Raw genomic sequence first — 20,862 nt, forward strand, 5'->3', positions numbered from 1 at the left:
GAGTAGCTCAGATTATGCTGATCGTGAGGTAGATAATTTCGGGTTTATTCTGAGATATAGAAGATATTATTATTCATCAAAATTGTAGAAATGGTTCATAAAAATGATTCTGAATATTTCTCACTATTAAAACGAGTAAGACAGAGCTAAGTACAAGAGTATGCGAGATTTCGATTATTAAACAAAATAGTCATGTTTTTTCTCTAGCGTAGAATTACATTATCATATGTTCAACAACTACATTATTCCCGAGCAACCAAGTATTCCTCCTCATCTTTGAGCCAGCATTTGATTCAGCAAACTAATCATCGAGGTATAATCGCAAACTTGTCGTTCTAAAATATACGATTAATTAAATGGAACATCATCTCATACGCTATATTAAATTTACCTGCATAACGTTAAAACGTCCGAAATTATGCAACCAACATGTCTCTTATAAACGGTAATGAACACTTTCACTTCACGGAGTTCATTCTCACACGCAACTGTCCGTAACAATGATGATAGACACAAAAAGATTAAGTGTAAGTGACGTAAAAGCGTACGTGGTAGTGATGTTCGTAATCAGGCCCTATGAATGAAAATTAACTTTTCTGAATCAAATCAGTATTCCATGTGAATTCAAATCACTTTTTTCTGCAAGTGGTGAGAAAATCCCATACAAAAATTGTGTCTGAAATTGACGTTATATTATAATAATAAATTTTAGCAGGAATATCTGAAAATTCAGAGGAAATAGGTTAAGTTAAGGTTAGGACTACGCGCTTCAACTAATTAAATAATACCAAGTAGATATTTTCATTCAAATTTTACCAATTGAAAATTGCCTTTCAGTCTTCTAATCTGATGGAGAATAGTTTGGATCCCAAACTCGAATGCCGCCATTAGCCATCGCGGATATTTTCGTTGTCTCGGGTTGAGGGCGATATTGACCGTGTAAGGTGACAAAATATTGATTGAGATTAGATCGGATGTAGAAAGCCTAGCTGTCACGATATTGAAGACACTTATTGTCAATCATTTTGATCGTGTAAGGTGCCCAATAAACTGAAAGTAAAAACATGAAGCGCTTCGTGCGCTCGTGCAGCAGTGATTTCAATTGCATATCGCCAAATAAAGCCTCCGATCATCGTTTCCGGAAGAAAACATTAAAACAGAATCATTAGCTACAGATCATTGCAAATGATTGAAATTAACAAAAAAAAACTTGAAAGCTGCGATTTGTGCGTGCGCCTTGAGCGTGGGCCTATCGCTATGCTGCCTACGCTCAATTTGTGTTGGTAGGGATAGAGTTACCAGGGCCCCGGTTTCATTACGTTTTTTGGCCTTTGACACTTGGGAGTCCACAGAGCGCACGCTCTATGTTTAAATCCAAAAATGTACACCTTAGCTTGTTTACACAGCTAAGACGGACGAGTGCTTGCAAGTGAGTACGGTTACATGGACTTTGCTGGATTGATCAAGAGCGATGGAAAATTTTATTTAAAAATGAAAATTATAAATTTATATTGAATATACATTAGGGTGCCGATGAATGTATGGGAAAAAAACGACCCTAAAATTTCAAAAAGTTACCCTATACAAAATGTTCACCACCTCGAAAAAACACCCTATGCCGAATTTCAGCTCAATCGGACTTAAGGGAGAGTGGCGCAAAACGGTCAAAGTTTGAGTTTTTTGAAAATCGAAAAATCACCCAAGGGGGGAGTAAAGGAAATTGGTGTTTTCGAAAAAATTGTTTTGATGCCAAATGTCTTAAAATTGCATGAAACGTCGAGATCTCGTGTCATCCGGAAAATTTTTTTTTGTCAAAAATCGGCATTCTGGCATTTTTCGGAGTACGAAACGAAAAGTATGGTTTTGGGTGCCAATAAAAATAGTTATCTCGATTTTTCATTCGGAACTAGCCTATAAATGTTGATTTGCACGATAATATACCCTATGCAAAATATTAGCTCATTCGAACTTCATTTACTGGTGTCACAAACGTTAAAATTTGAGTTTTTTTGGAAAACCGAAAATCACCGGAAATCAGGGTTTTTAACGAACATTTTTGATGCCAAATGTCTTAAAATTGCATGACACGTCGAGATTTACAGTTGATTTTTCGATTTTCAAAAAACTCACACTTTGACCGCTTTGCGCCACTCTCTCTAAGGTCCGATTGAGCTATTTGAGATATTTGGCATAGGGTGATATGCCAAATATCTCAATATATCAATATATTTGGCATAGGGTGTTTTTTCAAGGTGGTGAACATTTTTTATGGGGTATCTTTTTGAAATTCGAGATGACCATTTTCATTGGCACCCTAATGTCGCGACCGCCGATATTATCCATTGTGATCAATGGATAGGCTTCAAATATGAAGTCTCAGTCTAGAAGTTTCTTTGCTAGCTACAGCGGGGAAAACTCATTAAAACCCTTTCTGCAGCTAGTCAATACGTGGGTGCCAATCACGTAATGCGACGTTGATTCCACACTGCGACACTCTCCCGGCTCAATGGAAGCGCGTCCTCACGCTATCAGCGGAGAGAGAGTGCCGACAATGTTCAGCTCGCGATGTTACTGCTGCTGCTACCGAAGTAGACCGATGCGAGGCAGAGCTCGATTGTTGGTTGTCCGGATGAACTTCGATGTCCGTTGCTACTGCTGCTCCTGTTGCTGCTGCTATTGAAGCAGGCCGATGCGACACCTAGCTTGATTATCGGCTGCTCAGGTTAGCTCCGTTGTTCGCTGCTGCCACTGCTGCTGGTTTTCCTTCCAGATGTTGCTCGTATCACGTCCGTTGTCAGAATGCCGGCTGCGCAGAATGGCTCGCGCTTTTATAGCCTGGCTCATATTGTCCTTTCATCTGATTGGTCTATAGTTTTCATGGCATGTTTCTCATGCTTTTTTATTATTATTATTATTACTATTATTTCATTTGGTATTATGTCAGCCCTGTACTCTACACCTAATATACATGGTCATCTCCGATTCAACCACCACATTTCTCCACAAATCGCAACAATAATATCATTAAGCCGAGGACATATTAAACGCGGCGCGGTGCGATGCGATGCGAAGCGATTAATTGGAGTTCATCGTGTGCTATGTCATACTGATCGCTTTAGATCGCGCGTTTTTGATGTTTCATTCCACTCCATTCTACATGTAAACAACCCAGCACAAGGATGCCAGATATGATAACATGTCTTCATTTTATAAACAGTTTGAATTGTGAGATCGTTTTTATCTGTGAACATGGTAAATGGAAAACCCTTAACGAAACGTTTTCATTATATGCATTATGTAAATTAGAATAAAGTTATATAATTTATAGAACAAAACGAAAATAATAATTTAACAACTCAATCTCAATCTATCAGTGTTTGGATTTCGATCAAAATCGAATGATACACAATGTGTCATGCAAGTAAACTCTCACGAACATATAACCAAATATGAGAGGATCATTCAGATACTTGTATGAATGTCAGTAATCACTTGTGTAATATTTAGTGATTAAACTAAGAGAGGAACGAAGACTGTTGATTGCATATCCGATCTGTATCAAACATCGCATACCATTTTCGAAGCCTGCATACAAGTTTGAACCACATATATCGTCCCATTTTACTATAGCGAAACCCACTGCACAGAAAAGTGCAAAGCAATAAATGATACAAGAAAAATTACGTCATCATTTAGTCACCATTTGCGGAGAGCAACGAATGGGAAAAAAGAGCGGTGTTGCTAGTAAAACTATGCGGTCTATATGAATATACATATTTCAAGGGATAGCGGCGTTAAAAATGGAAAATATAATCTGACTACCCTCCCTTAGCCTCTATCGAGCTAAATAATATAGTTTGCACTCTCTGAGACTTAAAAATCAGGATCTGCTACATTAGCTGAATATGAATCTTTCGCTTTGCGTGGTCCGTACGATCCTGCTGTTTCATGATGCATGGAGAGGTCGATATGCATATGTTAGAGGCAAAGAAGAAAATAAGCTTTCTGACCAAAAGCGTATATGATAGCTTTGCTTGCATGCTGGTGTGCAATAAAGTGCGAGCCGATGCAGAGTTGTCTCGTTCTCTTTTGTGTCGTGATTTGCAGCACATAACAACAATAGAATACCGCTGGGGGAAATGTTTCCTGAAAGATCATATTTGAACGAACGAAAGCGATTTTTTCAATGAGTGGATCATTTGGCAAACACTGCAATCTATATACTGTGTAGATATTTATGAAAATCGTCTGGCAACCATCACTTGCGTTCACTCGCGGCAAAACACTCCACACACAGTTTCGCCGCATTGAAATCGCGTTTACTATCCGCGTTGACGGCATTGAGTTTGACATTTCAAATTAGGGGGTGAAACGTAAACAAACGCAGTGAGAAAAACTATAATTTTTGTTCAAAGTTATCTTGAGATTCTATAGCTTTCTGCAAAAATGGTGAGTAAGAAAATATCATATACCATATGCATAATCTTTTTTCGCCATTCGTGCAAATCGTACTTGTATTGTTCGTCCATAATTAATATTCAAAAACTAGTATGATTTGCGAATTGGAATTTCATCTCTCGTTTCGAATCAAAATTATGAATGAAAATCGATGTTTCGAGGTTTCTTCCTGAATCTGTGGTAAAAATCTTTAGTTACTTTAGTGCGATTTGAACAAAAAATAGTTCCGGAATATTTCTAATGCAATGAAAAGCTAATGAAAACCTTTAATATTTCTTTCTTAAACAGGCATCCAATGCGATAAACTCTTCGATGATGACGGTAAATTTGCAGCTTGCCGATATTTTTCAATACGTCGGAGGAGGAAGCAGGTTGATAGTCGAAGGTGAACGGGTGTTTCAAGCTAACCACTTGCTTCTTGTCGGAGTTCAAATCGTGCACGAGGACGGCTTTACCATATTTGCGACTTGTTTGAAGTCATCATCACCTAGAGCTGATCCACACAAAATTTCCATCCGCACCAGACCTTCCTTTGAAAAGTGGTCTTTTCAGTGTTCGTGCAAAGCTGGAATGGGAAAATGCAAACACATAATGGCCGTTTTAAAACATCTTCTAATGTGTTTTTTGTGATTTTCTTGAATACAAATGGCAAAAATCAATTTTTCTATTTTTAGGTTCCCTTCAGTTCCATTGCTTACAGTAACAGATTTGCAACAAAAGTGGGGTAAAATTGCAGAAAAAGTTGCTGACGATATGTACAAGACAACACCATTGACCGCATTCTGCAAAAAAATGACGAATACAAAAGATACGACTGAAGCTGCCTCGCCGACGGGTTTGACTCACGATGAGGGTACCAACATTCTTCAGCTTTTCGTGAAAGGTTTGCTTCCAATTTATTGATCGATTTTTAAAAATAAAATTTTAATTATTAATTATTAGGATTCCCTGAAAGCGGTCTGGCATACGAAAAGAAAGGACGAGAAATGAAAAATATTGACAAAAATGATGAATCTGATGTTCTGAATACACTTCTCGATATAGATGTGCAAAGTCATTCTACAGAATCCATTGATTCGTTAATTTCTATTGAAGAAAATATGACTTGCAGTCTACTTAAATCCTTCCTGAGAAGATCGTTTCATCCTGATAACTTCACGATGATCGATCGTGAAATAATGGAATTTATAGGTCCGTTAGAAAAGGATATGCAACTTCATTTCGAAATTAATGTGAAAGTATCGGAATACGAGTCTTTGAAAATATGTACAAGAACTATAGAACAAAGAGTATCATCGCAATGGAAAAAAGAACGAAGCCGGCGCATCACTTCATCCAGTGCATACTCTGTGTATACATACTACACAAATCAACCCGACAAGAACAAAAATTGGAAAAGTAAAATCCTGAGTATGGTGACACCGAAACATCTTTCAACACCAGCAATCGTACATGGGATACGATGCGAATCAAAAGCCATAGCAGCATATGAGCGAGACTACAGAAAAAACGTTTGGAGTTGTGGTTTCGTAATACCCCCACATATTTCATGGCTGGGATGTTCTCCTGACGGAATTGTTATAAACGAAGGGAGAATAATAGAAATTAAGTGTCCAAAAGAAGGGGAAAATAAAACATTGAGTGATTTAATTGATTTTCTTCCCTATTTTACAAGATTAAATGTTTTGAAAAAAAATCATCAATATTACGCACAGTTGCAACTAACTATGTTCATAACAAAATGTAGAGTAGCAGATTTTATAATCTATTCAGAATATGATGATAAATGCTATGTTCAGGAAGTTCAATTCGATCCAGATTATGTTAGAACGATGGTAGCAGTGCTGAAGGAGGTTTATTTTAATGTTTTTTTGAAACATCTATATTCGTCTGTTTAATATATGTATTCTAAAGTATTATTAATAAAAAAAATTCTAATTCTAAAATCGTTCGTTTGACAGAATTGGCTTCGAAATATTGACAATTCCACAGGCAATGTATATTAAATCATCCAATATAGGAAGAAAACGATACACGATTTTGTTATTGAATATTTCGAAATTTTGTATGCGTTGTATAGCTCGTTCCACATGTACTCTTGACGCGGCTATAGAAACATTTACACGAGCATCCATTGTACTCAGCTGATATCGAGGAGCCGTTAGAAATGGTGGTCGCACAAGCTTCACTCCGAGGGCTTTACATTCAGTATCTAGGCTGAAACCTTTATCGGTCATCACTGCTTCACCAATTTTAAATTTTTCGAGCAATTTTTCCGCAGTAACTATTTGCTTATCCGAAGCCTTCCCGCCATATTCATGACTTATATAGCATATTGTTCCTCCTGGAGTAACTGCAATCAAGTACTTCGCAGTCTCACGTCCTTTATAATGCGAATATGCGTTGATCCTGCAGTGGAGACATTTTGGTTTTTTAATTGGCATTTCAGTGCAATCGAGTACAGCGATAACGTCAGTATAATATGGTCGGAAATAGTGTGGCATATTGCGATTAACTTCTTCTTGTGTTGGCCATGGTACTAATGGAGTGCACATCATCTTCAACAATGGAACTGTCCGGTAAAACACCTGAGAAATAGTCTGGTAATGTAAGTTAAACAGAGCACTCATGCAAGAGAACGATATATTCGTTTTCATTTTCACAAACACTACAAGCACTTCCTCTTCTACAGGAACGGTAGAGTGCGATCGCTTCTTATACGCGGCCAACGAACATAAGCCCTCAACGATGGTATCCAACATTTTGAGGGAAGCTAACCCTGTCCAGGAGTTCAACTCCGAATCGGTTTTAAAGTGGACAGACATAGTTCTACGACGACCGATAAAAAGTTTATCCAAATCAAGCGTGTCCACCTGAACAGCTGCTTCCACAAAGTCCGGTGATGTAATAACAGCTGCTTGCACAAAGTCCGGTGATGTAATAACAGCTGCTTGCTCAAAGTCCGGTGCTGTAATAATGTCTATTGCGTCCTCAGTATCATCACAGATCGACATTTGGCTGTCCTCCATATAATGATTCCGATCTGGTTTAAATTCATTCCGCCTGGCTGCTCGTTCTGCGCGATTTTTAGCTGCTATTTCTCTCACTGTGTTACAAATTGGTTTAGGTAAGTTGATGTCTGGTATGGCTGTTCTTTTTAAAATCATCCGTTCAGTAAGCCTTCTCGCAGCTAGAATAAAATATTAGACATTAGTATTTTAGAATGCAACAGAAAAACACTACTTACTAGGAACAACAAAGTTTGTAATGCTAAAATGTAAGCTGCAAGCTTTCGACGACGGAGATGGCTCATAATTCAGTCGCAATTTTGTCAACCAAACCTTATACCGTTTTCTATCCGCCTTCGGGGGAAAGTTGTGGAATAAATATCCTTGGCCATTCCGTGTACGACATCCAGGAACTATACAAACCACTTTACTAGAATGCGGTGTTATAGATTGAATCCCGATATTTTCATCACAAGGCTCGTTGCAAGGTTCACTTTGCTTCCACTCGGCCATTTTCTCCACGAAGCACTGCACTGCAAATGAATTGTATCGTAATGTTTTTCGCTTTATTATTAAAGACAATGAATTGACAGAACTGTTTAATATAACAGCACTTCATTTCTTTTCAAGTTTCATTCATAATTTTATTAAAGAAATTACCCTAAAATCTCAGTCCTCCAGATGCGCCTATTTTTTCTGCCTCCTACAAACGCTGAATGAGGCCAGAATATTCGTTATTCACCGTAATATGCTGTTTGAAAGCTGTTTAAAGATTCCTAAAACCAGCAGACGACACAATCAAAGAATTACAATGAGTAATCACTGTATCAAATTTGTATATTTTCGATGGCGGTTTGTTTATGTTTTGCCCCCTAATGAGAAGCCAACACCTGCCAACACCAGGAGGCACTACCGTCGCACTGTCAACGCGAATGTCAGGGCCAGGCGATTTGCATTTGATTTTCGCTTTCGTGAACGAAAGAGCTTTCCCGCAAACGAGCCCGCGTCCGCGCTCGCATCGCGTTCACTATGTCCTCGGCCTAACGGGTAGACATTTTATTTTTCGAATGAAGTATTTATCATACCATTTCGTTCAGTAGTTTAGGATATATTAACACTTAAAATAGTAGTTCTTTCCATAAATTACAAAGTAATAATCATAAAACAATATTTCATTGCGATGAGTTTGGAAGAAATTTATTTCCCTACCTCTTTCAGTTGTGAAAACTGTACAAATATTGACGATGGCTAAATCAAAAAAGGAAATTCGAAGGTACAATCAAAAACAAGTTTTCAGACAATAAACAAGATAGTGTACCGTATTTTCACTACAGGTAAGGTTTTATGTGATATTTCATGGATTTCATACTGAATTTTACTTCAAGTATCACGTCCCGCGATGCCGGAACAGAATAATTTCGAATGAGATAAACTAATCGGAGATGTTTTCAACTATCCCATGCATTCGCTCCTTTGATCGGGAACGGGAACGACACTGCTTCAATATAACTGCTATATGCTTTTATAGTACAGGTGCGATAGTTTTACCGTTTTTTTAATTTTAAAATAATCAATAAACTGCTATTTCATCATTTCGAAACATATTTTGAGATAGTTCTTGTGTTATAATTTAGAAAATTTAAAAATGTTTGAATTTATATGGATTCGATCGATGGTTTATTACTATTTTATTTTATTGTTTTTTTCCTTGCCTACTACTACTTGAACAAAGCAGGGAGTAGACTACCTTCTTATTCCACGTACTTTGGATGCTACAGACGAGGATGCCAGATGGGATATGTCTTCATTTTGAAGACGTTTGGCTTACTGTGAAAATGGAAATTTCATTGAATGTTTACGAGGATTTTTTATATTTTTTTATAAAAGGACTAAACATTGTTCAAAAATTCAAAAAATTAAGTTATTCAAGAGTTTGTTTGGTTTGGATCAATCAGCGGATTTTTCTTCAGCCGAACGGAGATATTTTAGAAAATGACATGGCATCACTGGTTACGAATAACTTCAAAGCCGGCGCAAACCGAGTTTTTACATTTTTTGTTTATACTTGGATATCATAAATCATAATAAATGACATACATTCATATATTCTACTTTTTGATTGAGTCCACCCGATAATATGTGTTCCAATGCACTCGGCTGTTCACTGGCTTTAGTTATATTGAAATTATCAACATTTACGTAATGCACCTAATGAGCAATTAGTTACGCAAAAACTGAACACTTACCGTTGATCCAGTAGCCTGATTCACCATTTTTTCCGAGCATCAATATAGTAATTTGATACCCTCAAAAGTTCAGTTGTTTTCAATGATCTACAGATAAACACACTACCAAAATCCACTCAATCAACGCAACCGATGAATACCCAACGTGAACGTAAAATCAATTCGTCAATTCGCAGTTGCGTGAATCTTTTGTATATATTGATGCCTGAAGTAAATGAAAACACGCTTCTCGCCCTTCAGAAAAGTTCAATGTCAAGGCCTTCAGTTAAGGTAAGCTTTAATTTCGAAATGAAACGTTTACATGTGCTCGAATTCCGTCTGCTTAACACAAAAAAAAGATGATATAGTAAGTGATATCAATTAGAATTTACGAATGAATAAACAGTTTAACTTCAGTCATAAAAAACAGATTTATTCCTTCTTATCATTGCTTTTTATAGCAATTATTACTTATATACATTTGAAATTCACTCGACATCGATCGAGGATAAAAGGTTAAAATTATAGTTCCTCAAATTCAGCTTTCAATGTGATCAGGTTCAAGTGTTTGTGTTCTTCAGTACAAAACCAAATAAACTATTCTTACAGTCTACAGTTTAGTAGTTTAGTTACTTTTGCGTTAGTGATTCACATGATTAGCTTTTATAGTTCTGCAAATCTTAAAACATGCTTCCTCGGTCCTTCCAACCAGCATCAGGACATCAAAACAGAAGGTTCGTCGGTTTGCTGTTCCTAAGCGGAGCTGTGAATCCCGTTCATGTACTCGTCCATCTCCTTGTCCAGCGATGATTTCGTGTTAGCCATGTACTGATCCAATTCCTTGTCCAATTCGTCCTTGCTCTTGGTCGGCGCTGACGCTCTGCGTGTTTGGGACGCTGGAAAAAAATGAAGAAAAAACGTATACCCGTCGCTTGAATTTAAAGCTTAACCGAATCTCTTACCATTGCGACCGCGTTGGCCACTCCGTGCACGGCTTTGTGATTGTGATCTTCCCCGGGAGCGAGAGCGACCACGGCGTGATCCGCTGGCGGCTGCAGCTGCCGAAGGTTTCGCACCACCTCTTCCTCTTCCTCTGCAATTAAAAGCGAAGAGACGGAGGGACGGCTTAGGAATCGAGCGCGCGAGGGATGCACCATTCTTGGTCAAAAGATGTTTGCCAGCGATGGAAATGTGGCGTGGGATGATGAATTGAATATCGTTTGAAAACAAGGTACACAATGAACCGTATCATCGGCGTTAAATTTTCGTTGAAGACGTAGTTCATACATGAGCATTTACATTCTCCAACACCCCCAAAATAGAATCAGTTTCGTTTTGTCGAACAACAATTTCATTTAACGAAATATCTCTTATGTCTCAATCGAAAAAAAATTTTTAAAGTGAAGAATTGTTTGAAGAATCGAAGTCTCGGACGGAGGTGTCAATGAAAACGACAGATCGAAAAAAAACGATGTAAACTTGGTTTGATGTGTTAATATCACAAAGCTGATTAGAGATTTTTCGACGCACTTCGTAAGGATCCATTTTCATTACATGATATATGAGAAAATCATCCTCACAAACGAGAATTTTAGTAATTGTCTCCGTGGCGGAGTCGAATTGAAAATACAAATATTTTCATTTTCAGAGAAGTATAATTCTTCTCTACGGGGAGGAACCAAGATTTGGTTAACGTTTGTTTTAATTTGTTTGATCTGATAAAAATTATAAACTAGCAGTGCCCCCCGAGTCGATTCCTAAGTTCCGTAGTTCGACAAGTTTTGTTTTGCAGCTACAAAAAGAAAACTATTACAGACACAAAACCAGTGATGATAATACCATGATACTGAAACAGTTGCGAACGTTTTATACTAAACCATTTGCATCAAGCCACCGATACGTTCCGATCTTCCGTCCATCCGATGGTTTTGTCAGAAAAAGACGATACGATGCACATCACAAAACTGCCGATGTCTGCTGGCCATCCCAAATGGACCGAACTGTTCTAATTAAGGCTGACCCCTTCTTTTCTGCTGGCGGCTTTACCTGTACCATGTTTGCGTGAATTTGCCCCGGAGCTCAGGAACGCAACTTTCACTGCAACTGCAAGAAAAGCACTCAACCGTGCAAGATTCGGGTTCTGTAGGGTCACCCAATTTGTGTGAATAGTACCATAATCTGGAGAAGTGATTTTGAATGACAATGCCATTGGTGCTTTTTTTCAAGGCGAACAGTAACCTAGAGTATGTGGAATTGGGCGATTTTACGCGCGATTGTTTGCACATGTGCGTTTGCAGTAGGGCTTGCTCTTTCCGTGGGGCTATTTCCGAAAGCAGGGTTTTCAAATTTGGAATGTCACCACGCACTACGCTGCAAAAGTCCATCTTGTAGTTCAATACGGTGAGGTGGATAAATGTTGAGCTTCCCGTGTTGGGACGCAGATTCATTTCTCAGTGTTTCAAAAGTTGACGTTTAGTTTGGAAGAAGCAAGTATCGTTATGGCGTCGATCACCGTCGTGTAGTTTTTACGGATTTACGCTAGCAAGCTCAGCCTAAGCCAAAGAAAATTCCATTCCTAGCAAGCGCCGCTTCGAGGTTACTGAACGACTTTGAGGTTTCTCTCATTCTTTGCCGTATACCCATAGGATGGGATCGTTGGGAACTAAATTTGGATAGACACAATTCTGAAGTCTCTCGTTGCAACCATATTTTACACCCAGAGAGAACGATAATGATCCTCCGCTTTCCATTGAATGCCGCCATTGCGATTTTATATAAAAGTTCCGTCATTTGTACATCATCGGGTTATTACCTCTGAAGGGTTCGTCCGGGTCTTCCACCGGTTCCGTTCTGACCAAACGCACCTCCCCGTCGTTGGCCACGTTTAGCAATACGTCCGCGACCTCCGCGGGTACTATTCGTGAGGGGGCGATTAGTACGGTTTGTACCGAACCGATTGTTGACACTTCCCGAGCGGAGATTCGAACGTGAGCTAGATCGTACGAGTGTACCATTACCGCGGCTGCCCGTACGTCTAGCGGTCGGGCGCCCTCGCGGACGACCTCTCCCAGAGTTAAGTCCCACACTGCGAGATCTGTCTGGTTGAGTAAGATTTCCTCTGGAGCGCGAACGTGGTAGACGGGTACGGGAACGTGAATTTGAACGAGACCGTCCACGAGATCTGGAGCGCACAAGATTGCTGGACGAGTTTGTACGCTGGAGAGGACGACGTGGTCCTCGAGAGCTACTGCGTGGTCTGCCCAGTCTTGATGCAATACTCAGCTGGGAGTTAGATCGACGCAATCCCTGTCGTTCAACAAAATCGGCGTTCATTCTGAAAAGGGGAAATAAAATTGACTTATGCTCCAAATTCGAAAACCGATTGACAGTCGTGCCCAAATTGGCCTGATTTCTTCAAACTCCCCATAAAACTTATATGCTGATATTAAATCCAAACAAATAAATTTTATCGCTCCTCCCCCCGGTTTCAAATAAGACTTATGACATACGAGGGATGGAAAAAATACAGCGTATAAGCTTCACCAGTTTGTAGTAACCATGTAACAGGAAAGAGAATCAATAACCTGATATCCACTTCCTATAATACTCACGTGGCAATATCCGACAGACTATTCGAACGCTGCAATCGCCACGATCCTCCCGAGAGTGATAATGTATTCCCGGCAGCTCGCCTAAGCTGAACGCGCGAGCTGATATTGCTTCGAGATGAGATATTACTACGATTTAATCTCTGCCGACCGGAACGAATATTTGTCTGCAAAATCAATCATTATCAAAACTCAACCCCTCGAAAAAAAAAAACAATTACACAATACATACATTTCTCAACCTCAACGCCGCGCTCTGCCCGGTATGACGTCTTTCCAGCTGGCCCAACAATTGACGATTTGCAAGCGACCCGCGCGAATTAAGCGAGTCCATAGAATTTGAACGATTGCGATGAATGGCTCCTCCTCCGCTGGAATTCCGCCCGGCAGCAGTTCGTTCGTTCCGGCTGTATGACTTCTCCGATGGGCTCACTTTCGACATGATTGTAAACCGGTCGTTTAGCGAAACGCCGGTCGAACTGTTGAAGTGAATTTTGCTGATCGAACTCATTCTCTAAACCTTTCTGTATGTTTTTTTTCACAGTGTGCCTGCCTGCTTGTCTTGCAAGCTACAAATGCCAAACTGTCCCGTGGAAGACGAGCCGCACTGAATCTACAAAATAAAAGATGGCGATACATGAAAAGGGAAGTACACATAAGCAGGCGATGCAAAAGCGACACGGAAAATAAGCCGAGCGGATTAACTGAATCACCCAATTCTATTTATGGAACCCCCCTCACAGTTCGTTGTCAAAATATCATGAAAACACATTTTTGCACCGATGATTTCAGCCAGTCACATAAATTTACCTTTTTTTCCGAAGGCGCTCCCAAATTACGTTGCACCATTCAAGGCGTCCAGTTGGGACCCGCTAAGCTAATCCTACCACTGAAACAAGCTCCCTGCTCAAGGAAGTTATCAGCGTACAATTTGCTTCCGATATAACACTTCTTTTTCGCAGATGACGAATAGTGACCAAAAAAAATACTATCACACGAAAAGAAACGCGTCCTTTCCTGTTGTCGTATGAAAACTTTATGAAGACAGAAGAAGAAATGTGCGAAGTTCTTTCGTTCTAGTACTACGAACTAGAACCAGCGACCTCTCCACGTTTTCGCCCGCGTCTTCTTTTGTTGCCCATGTGGCTAATTTTTTCTTCGCTGATGTGATCCAAGGTGTGTATATATATACTAAAGGTGTGACTGTGTCGTCAATAAGTGCGCGAGGGGAAACGGACTGTGAAAAAGGATTTGACTGCAAAACGCGGGAGAAATATTTCCATCACCAACCGACACTTTCAACTTTTCAATTTTCTTATTGCCACTATACTAAAACTAGAAAGGAAGTTCGTGGAGGAGGACGCAAACCTTGGCCCTAGAAAGGACTTGGCCGGGCACGGCATGGTTCGATTCGTTCTCCTCTGTTTGATTTTTGTTAGATCCGAATTTACTTTTTAATCATAATGTAACCTTAATCAGTCGTTCTACTTATGTTAGAGACATCAAATCACAAATCGCTCGTTTTGGACGGAATTTTGCAGACAATGACGGAATGTTGTAAGAGATGATTACTTTTCACCTAACAGTTTGTTTCGCACCTCCCATGAACCGTTTCCATTCTTCTTAATATGCATGATACAGTGCAACAGGGTCATTGATGGGTAACAAGTGGACTTACCGAATGATTAGTGCACCGACATCTAACGCAAGCGACGAATCTCGCAGCGTGGGGCCTTCCTGAGTCTGGAACGAACCCTGCTACTGTCATCGGACGACCAACAGCTCACACGCAACACGGACTCTCGCTAATCATTCATGGAACTTCCACTTTGCCAAAATCGGTGACGTGATTAGGGACCGACTCTTCTGCTGCACACTGCCAAAAAATGTCAAATGATCTTCCTTCTCTGGTTCCGGGTTTGAGGCTGCTCTCCTGCTGCTTGCATGGATCTTCATTTCAGCGTACTTTTCATTGCACTCTCGGAAGCACTTGATGGGAAAAATCGCGTCACCCGCGTTCACAAAACTACTTCCCTTTTTCTACGAATGTGCTTTTTTGATTTATCACGAAAACTAGATCACGGCCAATCATACGAACGAACGATGTTGAACTGCGAACTTGCTATACTGCATGTGTGTTTGTACTGTTTTCTTTCGCGAACTGTCAGAACTTGCACGGATGCCAGCATAGAGTGATTTCACACGCTGTTGAAATATTGCAGAAACATTTAACACTAGTAATTCAATTTTATATCCAACAGTCATTTTCCGACAACCCATCGCGCTTGTGCTTCTTGTCCGGATCTCTGTGAACAAAGTCGTTAATATTGTCTATCCAATGTGTTTGGTCGATTACTTACACATTTTATTCGGAGCGGATTCCTGTTCCTTCGAAGGCTTTTTACTTTTCCCGCATTCATGCTAATTCTCCTTATCGGCACTGCTCCCTCGTGGCTGCTCAGTTTTTGCCTCATTGTCGGGCTCCGATTCTACAGCCATTTCCGATGGAGCAGCGGAAGGTGCCTTTGCAATACCTTTCTTAGCGTGCTTCGCATCGTTGCTAATAGTAGTGGGAGTGTGCAATTGCTGGAATGTGTTCATTGAATGCGCCACTTGTTTCAGATCACAATTCCACTGATCTCACAATTCCATTGTTTACAAAATGAAGACATGTTATCATATCTGGCATCCTTGTGCTGAGTTGTTTACATTTAGAATGGAGTGCAATGAAACATCAAAAAACGCACGATCTAAAGCGATCAGTATGTCATAGCACACGACGAGCTCCAATAAATCGCTTCGCACTTTGCTTCCACAATGCACTATGGTCCAGGAGGTGCATTTAAGTGGAAATTAGCATCTAGAGCTCGACAGTGATTCTCTAGTCAAAAACTGTCTTCGACAAAGTTGTTACATATAATAGAGCGCTCATTTTTATGTTATCAAAAATAGGGTGACCAAAATTTTCGATTAAATGAAAAATCTAACTTTCTTATCTTGATAAATAGAGGTAAACATAGCTTGACAATATTGTAGCCCTGGTTATTTTAAGTAACTTTGTGGAACAATATTTCTTTCTATCTCTTCAAATAACCGATATAGCGCTTTTTCTCTAGGTAGAGTTAGGGTTACCATGAAAAAGAAGGTTTTTTTGCTCTAACTTTTATATGTAAAATTCTACATTAAAACTGTCTTTGAATGATCTTTAGAGCTTTTCAATCCACGCATTTTACGGTGCATAACTTGTATGTATCTTAATTCTACTCAAAGTTATTGATGTTTTTTCCCCGAAAACACGACCTTTTCATTTGCTAGTCGTTCTTTTTGGGGCAAACATAATAAAAAATTATTGATGGCATTTTAAAGAGCACATTTGATCCTACATAAGGTGTAATTTCCAAAAGAGTGTTATTTTTTGTATTTGAGTAAATTAAATTTGAAATTATTAGTTTTTGCATATAAATGAACAAGTTGCAATTTTTAAATGCATATAGTAAGCGTAAACTTTAAAGCAGCATTCAGTCTTATAGCCACTCAACGTGGAGGTTCAAAGAAGACACATATTTGTTTTTTTTTCGGTGGACGAAATATAGAAGACGTTATACAATTATTACGAGAAAAATGCCAAGATATATGTGTTTTGAGTGCCAGAAAGTGCCTGAAAAGCCAAATGCTGAGCCAAAGGATGAAGCGTAACCGTGTTCGGGAGATTACAGAAAAATTTTCTGCTGAAGAACTGGGCTTCACAACAGCTTCGGATCCAGTATTATCTCTTAGTAATAGGCAAACACCAGAGTATTCCGATCTTCTGATTCCGGAAAATGCTAAGCATTTGATTTTGTAGTTTTTTATTTGTATGATTTTTATTTATTACTATGAATTTAATTTCCATTATAACAACTAAAACAGGTTAATATGTACATACGAAAGATTATAAAAATAAATTTGAATAAAACAATAGGAACAACAAAAGTTTGGCAAAATAATGTGATCAATCAACTCATCGCCAGTAAAATATGTCAATATATTACTAAAAAATAACACGTCGAGCCCCGAGTTGTTCTTCATACGGTTTCTATTCAGGAAGCATTTGATAATTTGTCGGTCCCCGCTTTTCTTTTTATACAATAAATATATGTTATTGTAGAAAAAGAAAATAGTCAGAAATTTTTCTCGTAATAATTTGTATAACGTCTTCAATATTTCGTCCACCGAAAAAGGAAATCAAAAATGTGTCTTCTTTGAACCTCCATGTTGAGTGGCTATAAGACTGAACTGAAGTGATGCTGCTTTAAAGTCTACGCTTACTATATGCATTTAAAAATTGCAACTTGTTCATTTATATGCAAAAACTCATAATTTCAAATTTAATTTACTCAAATACAAAAAATAACACTCTTTTGAAAGTTACACCTTATGTAGAGTCAAATGTGCTCTTTAAAATGCTATCAATAATTTTTTATTATGTTTGCCCCAAAAAGAATGACAAGCAAATGAAAAGGTCGTGTTTTCGGGGAAAAAACATCAATAACTTTGAGTAGCATTAAGATACATACAAGTTATGCACCGTAAAATGCGTGGATTGGAAAGCTCTAAAGATCATTCAATAACAGTTTTGATGTAGAATTTTACATATAAAAGTTAGAGCAAAAAAACCCTTTTTTTCATGGTAACCCTAACTCAACCTAGAGAAAAAGCGCTATATCGGTTATTTGAAGAGATAGAAAGAAATATTGTTCCACAAAGTTACTTAAAATAACCAGAGCTACAGTATTGTCGAACTATGTTTACCTCTATCTATAAAGATAAGAAAGTTAGATTTTTTATTCCATCGTAAATTTTGGTCACCCTATTTTTGATAACATAAAAATGAGCGCTCTATTATATGTAACAACTTTGTCGAAGACAGTTTTTGTCTAGAGAATCACTGTCGAGCTCTAGATGCTAATTTCCACTTAAATGAACCCCCTGGACCATAGTGCAATGGCTACAGAGTGGTTTTGACCTTAGGATATACTTCTAAGCGCCTTGCCCTAAGCTTGAGTAGTGAAGATATCTGCATTAGAGGTGGACAGAACAGTCCTCTTTAATGAACGGTTCCGTGACTAACCGTTCGCTTAAGTGAACTAGTTCTCATTCCTTCGTACAACAAAGGGAAATGTCGAAGCAACTATGAAAAATAAATGTGGAATGTTATGGACAGTTCTGTCCATTCATGAAATGTTGTTTGTTGGCATATAATTTATTGTTCAAAATTTGTTAAAACTAATTCAGCAAAATAGAAAATCAAATTTGATTTTGTCACCAAATGTCGATTGACACTGTGATTCATTTTTTTCAGCACACACCAGCTTTGCGCTACTTTTCGTATATAATATAATATAATATAATATAATTTAATATAATATAATATAATATAATATAATATAATATAATATAATATAATATAATATAATATAATATAATATAATATAATATAATATAATATAATATAATATAATATAATATAATATAATATAATATAATACAATATAATATAATATAATCCTATCTATTTGATTTCTATTAGGCTCATTTAGCAATTCAGCTGTAACAGAGCCGAAATTATTGTGTACATTTTTCTCATGTTGTATATTACACATTGGCCATTTTTAGGCGTAAGAGTATTCCTATCTTATCGATACACATTTTTATCTAGTACACAGTAGCCATTTGGGCGTGAGAGTATTCCTATTATGTGTGCTCCCGTGGTCGAGTGGTTAGCGTCAAACCTAACATGCCGGTGGTTCAAGTTCGATTTCCGTTCTGGTCGGAGGAATTTTTCGTCAAAGAAATTTCGTCCGACTTGCACTGTGGCCATGCGTATTCTAGAGCTTGCCACTCAGATGGCATTCAAGGCGTGTTTTCAGCATAGAAATCTCAACTAATTACTAATAAAAATGACGCAAGTAATACTACGTTGAGACGGTGAACGTTAGTGCCATTTAAGAAGAAGAAGTATTCCTATTCTATCAATACACAACACATGTCGCCTTTCTCGGCGCAAGAATATTTCTATTGTTCGAATGTTCACAATTGGGCTATATACACAGCTGCACTGTTGATTCCATTGTTATGTTATGAACGGCACAAATTACCGATGCAGCAGATCGTAATGTGAGCGGTAAGGGACTGGGATTACCGTCACATGATGATTGTTGCGCGGAGGTAGTAGCTAGAATAACACACATTTAATTTTTCTAATATAATTCATGAAACAAAATTGTTGATGCCAAATGTCTTCGCATTTCATGACACGTCGAGATTTACTGTCATCTCGAAGATTTTTTTTACAAACATCGACTCTCTGGGACTTGTTTTTTTTTTAGAATACAAGGCAAAACGTATGGGTTAAAGTGCCAACGAAAATTGTCATCTCGATTTTTCATACAGGACTGAAATGTTCATTTGCACGATAAAATACCCAATCTGACTTCATTTACTAGTATCGCATATTTGAGTTTTTTTGTATATACATTTGGTATTTGGTATTTGTATTTGAAGAAATTTGGAATCGAAAATTTGTTTTTAAAACCCCGATTTCATGCATCTATTGGTTTTTAGGTTTTCAAAAATCTCTCAAGCTTTGACGGCTGTGCGAAGCTAGTGAATGAAGTCTGATTGAGCTGATATTTTGTATTGGGAAGTTTTTCGTTAGGAAAAAAAAGGACCTTCCACTCAATCTTTTTGGTGAACTAATTCTATTGAGTAGCTCATGAAGGGTGCCCTTCTCTAATTTACATGGTGGTGTATGAATCCAATCAAGGAGCTAGAATTGTCAGGTGGTTCGTTTTCGACAGTATGAGGATGAGGCATAGAAGATGCGGGAGGGGATGAAAAGCGAAGCGACAGCGACTATTTTAGTTTATAAACAATCCAGGTCTGATCTTTATGCTACAGGGCGTTTTCACATCACACCAACAGTTATCTACGCTGGTTCGGTTTCTATCGAACCAGCTGTAGTGTCCCACAACCTGCACGATCAGTTTGATCTCCAGCTGAATAGGCAATCGCCGGGAAACGACATGTTTGAATATATACGGGTGAACAGCTGAACTCACTCAATCATAATGGGTCGCCAACGAATAATGTGACCAAAGCGAATGTACGCAGCATTACGACACTATCCCGCCGGTAGTGGTTCTTCCATATACCCACTAGTACAGCTCTCACAATCGCTGAATTGTCAATTCCAGCAGCAACGGCAACATTCCTCACGTCCCGTAAAACAGCAATGGATACAATAACTTTCAGCGGTCACCGAATCACAACAATGATGCCAACAGCGTAAACAAAAACGTTTATGCGCAACAAACACATTGCGGTATGCACTACCCATTGCCCATTTATTGCATGCCATTTGTTGTCCTCTTCTTCGGAAAACTCTAGCCGATTGGCCGCTGTCAATTCGAATTCAAGTAATGCCTGAACAGCAATTCTGACATAACTTTTCACCTTATTATACGCCTTGAATTCAATATTGTACCACTGTATATCACCCTCGTTTGAATACACTGATTCCTC

General features: G+C 38.5%; 3 protein-coding genes and 1 long non-coding RNA gene across 4 annotated transcripts in view; 1 reads left to right on the plus strand and 3 right to left on the minus strand.

Annotated features, from left to right (window-relative positions):
• The window catches only part of LOC129776740 (uncharacterized), a 120,977-nt gene extending 111,066 nt beyond the window's left edge, over nt 1-9,911 (minus strand). Inside the window, exon 1 of the mRNA XM_055782565.1 lies at nt 9,713-9,911. Within this exon, the coding sequence (XP_055638540.1) occupies nt 9,713-9,739 (27 nt within the window). The 5' untranslated portion in view covers nt 9,740-9,911. The remainder of the gene's footprint in view (nt 1-9,712) is intronic.
• Nucleotides 4,327-5,316, plus strand: LOC129776741 (uncharacterized). The gene is made up of 3 exons (XR_008743156.1): nt 4,327-4,449; nt 4,747-4,843; nt 5,133-5,316. It is a non-coding gene; the product is annotated as an uncharacterized LOC129776741 (long non-coding RNA).
• Nucleotides 6,305-8,353, minus strand: LOC129776739 (uncharacterized). The gene is made up of 2 exons (XM_055782563.1): nt 7,706-8,353; nt 6,305-7,648 (listed from the first exon to the last, which is right to left on the minus strand). The coding sequence occupies exons 1-2, from the start codon at nt 7,977-7,979 to the stop codon at nt 6,399-6,401; spliced, it is 1,524 nt and encodes a 507-aa protein (XP_055638538.1). The 5' UTR covers nt 7,980-8,353; the 3' UTR covers nt 6,305-6,398.
• A 192-nt stretch (nt 9,912-10,103) lies between the features above and the next one.
• LOC129779102 (uncharacterized protein DDB_G0287625-like) lies at nt 10,104-14,352 on the minus strand. The gene is made up of 6 exons (XM_055786372.1): nt 14,110-14,352; nt 13,532-13,912; nt 13,303-13,466; nt 12,504-13,025; nt 10,654-10,784; nt 10,104-10,587 (listed from the first exon to the last, which is right to left on the minus strand). Exons 2-6 carry the CDS (start codon nt 13,808-13,810, stop codon nt 10,445-10,447), a joined length of 1,239 nt encoding a protein of 412 aa, XP_055642347.1. The 5' UTR covers nt 13,811-13,912; nt 14,110-14,352; the 3' UTR covers nt 10,104-10,444.
• Nucleotides 14,353-20,862: the final 6,510 nt, after the last annotated feature.

Source organism: Toxorhynchites rutilus, chromosome 3 (genome assembly GCF_029784135.1).
Source record: "Toxorhynchites rutilus septentrionalis strain SRP chromosome 3, ASM2978413v1, whole genome shotgun sequence".
In the NCBI taxonomy this organism is placed as follows: domain Eukaryota; kingdom Metazoa; phylum Arthropoda; class Insecta; order Diptera; family Culicidae; genus Toxorhynchites; species Toxorhynchites rutilus.